Source organism: Thermobia domestica, chromosome 4, assembly GCF_964235325.1.
Source record: "Thermobia domestica chromosome 4, izTheDome1.hap1.1, whole genome shotgun sequence".
Taxonomy (NCBI): domain Eukaryota; kingdom Metazoa; phylum Arthropoda; class Insecta; order Zygentoma; family Lepismatidae; genus Thermobia; species Thermobia domestica.
In genome coordinates, this window is record NC_137457.1 from 295,233,506 (window position 1) to 295,239,505 (window position 6,000).

The following is a 6,000-nucleotide window of genomic DNA, read 5'->3' on the forward strand; positions in this document are numbered from 1 at the left end:
CCCGAGATAGTACCTACTAAACAGGCCATGGCTGATACCTTCCCAAATCCTTTTCACTGTTATTATTGTTGTAGGTATCCAGTATAAAATGGCCTCTAGCTGTATCTGGTGATTGTTAAATAAATAAAATAAAATAAATATATACTCTGAAAAAATACGAAAAATAGATAAAGATAAAAAACGCTCTCCTCCTTAAAGTCTTTCCTAAGAGAAATAAAGTTGTAAACTAAAAAGTTTTTCACTTTTAACATTCAAATTTGAATTTTTAAGATTTTTTCTTTTTAAATTAAAACCGAGGAAGCAAATAAAAAAAACCACAAGTCTAGCTCTTCTAGGTAGATTACAATTTCCATGATCAGACATTTTCTCAGATATTAAACGGTGTTCTATCACTGCTTATTAAATTATTAAGTCTTGAGAACACTGTCAGACAAAAGGATTTGAAAAGGATGCTGTCCGAACTTATAAGCTGATATACTATTCCACCATTCACTTAATCTATAAAAGAAAAGCTTGGAAAGAACAATAAAGATGGCCGGCTATCATTTTTTTTAAAAATACAATTACTCGCACAGCTGTTTCCAGCAAAATTTAAATCTGGGCCATTCCTATAATAATAATAATAATAATAATAATAATAATAATAATAAACACATTGGTGAAGAAGGTGTGGAAACCCCTTTGCAGATCAGCTATCTTGACAGGTTTTTCTTCATTCGCACCACGCAAATATCGGAATGATGCCTAACTTGTAAGGCTATTAATCTCCTTTGCAATGTCTTTAACGAAGGATCTTATCCCTCTGACATTTTTGTCATCAAACCAGAGATGCCATAACAACCTTTATAATGTGAAATCAATAAATTAATAAATAAATATACTCACGTCTGTTAAGTAGTAGCTGGAAAATTAACTTGTTCTTTGGATTTTTCTTCCTTATTTCTCGATATTTTTGCTTTTACATTTTCGTCAACGGAATTTACACAGCTATTGTCTCTTTTTCTTTTTAACCAATTTTCTAACACCTTGGACATCTTGCAAATTGCGAAGCAACTCTTAATTTGTCAACCAAAAAAGAAAGTTTAAACACTACTAAGCAAATGAAGTTCGGCTACTACACGAGTTCGGCTCTACTGAAATGTTCCAAGATTGTTGTGACATGCTCATATGCTAGGTCTTTCCTGACTTTTGTTTTCCACCTCCTCCTGTTAACAAATTTTCTTCAAATATTTTTTATCTGAACGAAAACTAAACAACAACAAAGAAAAATGTTTATTTTACCCCATCTTTTTTTTTTTTTTTTTTTATTGTTGTTGCTGTTTGGCCCAGTAGGTGTTACTTTATAAAATGAAATTATGCTACTTCCTAAAGGGTATTTTGGCTGCCGTTGCTACTTTAAAATAATAATTATCTTAAGACTATCTTAAATTGTACTGCGACAGTAATCAAAACTCATGTATTCACCCTTACATAAATCTGAATTCTTTATTCTTAATTTAATCATACCTTTGTTTTTAAATCTTCTAACAATAGTATCCTTTGATTCTTACGAATTCATACAATTATATATTCTTTCTAATCTTTGTCCCTACGACATATACTCAGAATCTTCAACGCATCTTGTTTCTTGCTAATCTTGTTTTATCTTGACAATCACAGTAGCGAACATAAACCTTAGACCACAGTATGTGCACTCTTTTGTGACACTTCGTGACAGTCTACCAACACTAGGTTGCGGAAAAACTACTAGTAGTACTAGCTGCTGAGTATTTATGAAGATCAATCGCCACTTTCTTTGATGTCAATTGCGGCCACAAATGGGCAGTGGTAATCCTAAGTTCGCTGTTGTATTTGATGGTATTGGGAACGACGGTGAAAGCTTCAACTAGACCGACGATAGGTCATGTTGTTTTGTTATTTTTGTGAAGGTCAACGCTTTCTTGGCGTAAATATATTCATTTAATTTCCTCTTAACCCTTGAACTAAACTAAAGACTCATTTTTTTTTTTTCGGAGCCTCCTTACACGATTGGAAAGAAACTGGTTCCATCCCGTATTGCCTTGCTCAAATTGTATCCAATAGATAAGACTTTGAATTTGGACCAAAGAGGGCGTGAAAACTGTGGTCATTGCTATGTCAAAACAGAACAATTTCAATGTCACTACCTGGATATACGCCCTATTCCTTACCCTCCTCACCACTCAACTCTATCTTTCACTGATCTTTAGAAACAAGAGTTTCTAAGAGTTTCCAGGAAAAACATTTAGAAACAGCTTGACTTTATTTTAGATCTATTATAATACTGGAGGTAAGCTTTCAGAATGTAAGGACATCGCATGTGACATCTTGAGTAGAAAACCACTGAAGGTTCACAATGATGTTTTCCATTCTAGAAGGGGTTCTCAGAAAACTCAATTCCCACACTCCGAAAACGCAAACATATTTAAAAATTTAGACATCATTCGCGACAACAGCCTGACGACCAGCTGTTTAGTGATTTTTTTTTTTTTTTGCTTTGAAATACAGTACACAAAAAGTTTTTTTTTTTTTTTAATTAAGTCAGTATACTATGAATCGAATGTAGCGTATACCCACGTACTTCCTAAATTTTAGGTGGCTATACGATAGTTTCCAAAACTTAAGGGTGGGTATACGCCGTATACCCGCGTATACCCTTCATTACATACCTGCGTGTAACCACTTCGATTTCACTTAGAATTTACACATTTTAAATCTTTAAAATTAAGATAAAAATGAGCTAAGTTCTTCCAGGTAACGTTGCTTCAGCTCACTTCCGCTAAAGAAACGTCATGGGTACTAAACCGCAACCAAGGCATTCATCCAAGAAGATCTCTGTGGAAGCGTCAGAGTTAGACCCTGTAATAATTGAGAGTAAAACTGCAGACACATTAGTTCTTCTTTTGGCAACCACCGAGAATGATGTTATTGTGAAAGCACTGAGTAGTTTGGAAGCCTATGCAGCCAAGAGCCCCAAGAATTTAGCCATCCTTTTTGAATTAGGAGCCCTTCATCCATTACTCTCTCTTTTGTCGCACACGGAAATTGTTATTAGAAGAATTGCTTTAAATTTTCTTAGTCAAATGACGAAGATTCAAGCAGTAAGGGATATTTTACACGAAGGACGCCATATCAGCTTGTTTATGTCTATTTTGAAAGAACAAGATGATCTTGTGCAGCGGTTCTCTACTTTGATTCTTGCTCAACTAACGGAAGACAGTGTAGGAACAAAGCAATTTTTGGACGAAGACCTGTCAATTATATGCTATTTGGTGGCAGATTCCAAAGAGCCAGACACCCTAAGAAATTGCCTGCAGATTATGTATAATATTTTACAGGATGACACAGCTATTATTGCTTTCAGAAATATAAATGATTTGAATTTTGATCCACTAATACAATTATTTCACAATGAATATCCCGAAATCCAAATCTTAGCTCTTAGAGTGGTACATCTCCTCACGAAGTATTCTGATATGAGAACCATGTTCATGAGGTCAAATGGTTTGAAAGACGTTGTCACCTTATTAGATAAACACAATTGGTCAGACATACATTCTGCCTTGTTGAACGTAATTCGAAATTTTGTTACTAAGGTATCAGATATTGAATACTTGGAATCAATTGACATGTTGAAAAAGCTCGTAATGTACGTTCAGACAATCAAAATCTCATCGCTGAAAGAGAGCGCGCTAAAGTTAATTGTACAATTTGCGGAACTGAATGGTGCTGCGCGTGATTTGTTGTATCATCACCAAGCTGAATTAACGATGGTTAAGCAACTATTTGATAACGAGCCTGGTGTGCAAACAGCGGCAGCTTATGGGATTGTTCAAATGGCGGAACATATAGAAGCTCTTGAGAACATTAGAAGTAAAAAATTAATCTTTCACCTGATTAATCTTGTCTACGAGCTTTATCCTGTAACTTTGCGTCAAGCAGCTTCCCTTGCGCTGTCAGTACTTGTGTCAAATAGGTACGAAGCATGTCGAAGTTTCATTGAAGATAATGGTCTTCCAGTAATATATTGTATCCTGCAATTCGAGAAACACGAGAAAATAACTATTAATTTACTCACGTGTCTGAGAATGATTGCAGTTCACAGTGACCTCCGCAAGCAAACTGTTGAAACTGATTTAATGAAATCTCTCATGATATGCCTAGAAACAGGAAGTATGAATGTAAAAATAGCTACTTGCCAGACATTGTGTGATTTTATGTGTGAGGAAATGATTCAGGATTTATTTATGGAAATGTCAGGTCCAATGTTGATAGGCAAGTGTTTAGCTGTTTCTAATACTTCTTTAAAAGCCGCTGCAGCAGCTGTTGTGAAGATTGCAGGAACCGACAGAAGTATAGCGCTATCATTCATTGCTAACGGTGTGGCTAGAGAGCTCCTTAGACAAAAGAGGATGATACGCGTGTGTAGCTATTGGAAAGAAGCTTTGCAGACGCTATACAGGTCCGATCTGTCTGCAAAATTCGCTCTTACAGGACGTCTAGAACCAACAGACGTTACTTACAACTTGTTCTATATTGCACCGTGTCCGATGCCAGATGAAAAATTCCTTTTGCTAGAAGACATCTTAGCCCTTCGAGTTTCACCAATCCGTCCGATATATGTCGCTAATTTCACAGAATCAAAGAAAAGTATGAGCAAAATGCGAAGTCTAAGAGACAGTGTATATGACAATGAAAGGGAGGACAAGTTTACCTCACCAATGTCACTATGTAGAGCAAAATGTAGCAAAAGAGAATATTTTATAACAGAGAGAGACGAGCTGAGTAGTGATGATGAGATATCACAGCAAGACGCTGTATTATTCTTTAAATCTCCTGCGTCATCAAGCGCATCACTAAATTATATGAACGCGTTTGACAGTCCTATACCCGATCCTAATCTGTTATCTTACGTCAATCAGGTGAAATCAAGATTAGGCCAGTGTTCGGAGATAAAAGAAATGGCACAAGCTCTTGCAGAATTCGTTGTGGAGAAAACAAGTGTCATTCAGCCGACTGGTAAATGCTTAAGACACATAATAGAACTTCATCTAGCAGAAACTAAAATGCAATTATCCACGAATTTAATACCATTGGGTTACATTAAAATGGGTTCATACGCAGAGCGAGCGATTTTATTTAAAGTTTTAGCTGATAGAGTGGGATTGCCTTGTGCTCTAGTTAGAGGCTCTTTTGGAAGAATGTGGATTGAAGTAACCATATTGCCAGAAGACAGTGCTGGATATCCAACAGAAGGAATTTGTACCAACCATACTGTGGACTTAGTACACAAGATAGGAGCTCTTCTACCTCTAAACTCATTGAGTGCTAAAAAATACATGGGCATTGAAAGTAGTTTTTCATAAATTGACATTTTAATTCAGTATTGTGTAATTTCTGTTAACCACTATATTTATGATATCATTACTGACATTATCACTAACTTTGTACACTGTTAGTTGGAGACAATAAACGAGTTTAAAGTATGTATATACATTGCATAAAATGAATATTCTCTATCAGTGATCACCAAACTTTTGAAGTTTCTGAGCTATTGTACCGTTTTTAAATCCTACTGTGAGCTACCAACCAAAAGAACTACTAACTTTTTTTTTTTTTTTTTTTTAAATCTCATATTTGTTTATCGCCTATAGACTTACATTTCTAGTGAATATGAAATCAAATTATCCAAGTTGGCAGTTGTCCAGGAGAAACAAGCAGGTGTTGCCGTCAGCGCCCCCCTGTCGTTAGCGTCAGCTCAGTGGAGGAATCACGGTTAGCCAACCGGAGTGTTAAGGCGATCTACGAAAAATGTCCCCGCGAGCTACTAGCAGCTCGCGATCCACGGTTCGGCGATCACTGTTCTAAATGAAAGTATGAATTAACTAAGCAAATAATATTGTATATTAAAACCACATCATGCAGACAGAAGCACTGGACGCAAACGTACAGTCAGTGTTTGCAGTGTTTCATCAAGATTCC

The 6,000-nt window shown here is 36.0% G+C and overlaps 1 protein-coding gene across 1 annotated transcript in view; it reads left to right on the forward strand.

Annotated features, from left to right (window-relative positions):
* LOC145684203 (armadillo repeat-containing protein 3-like) overlaps positions 1-5,499 on the forward strand; it is a 37,102-nt gene extending 31,603 nt beyond the window's left edge. Inside the window, exon 2 of the mRNA XM_081756257.1 lies at positions 2,773-5,499. Coding sequence (XP_081612383.1) covers positions 2,811-5,384 — 2,574 coding nt within the window. The 5' untranslated portion in view covers positions 2,773-2,810 and the 3' untranslated portion in view covers positions 5,385-5,499. The remainder of the gene's footprint in view (positions 1-2,772) is intronic.
* Positions 5,500-6,000: the final 501 nt, after the last annotated feature.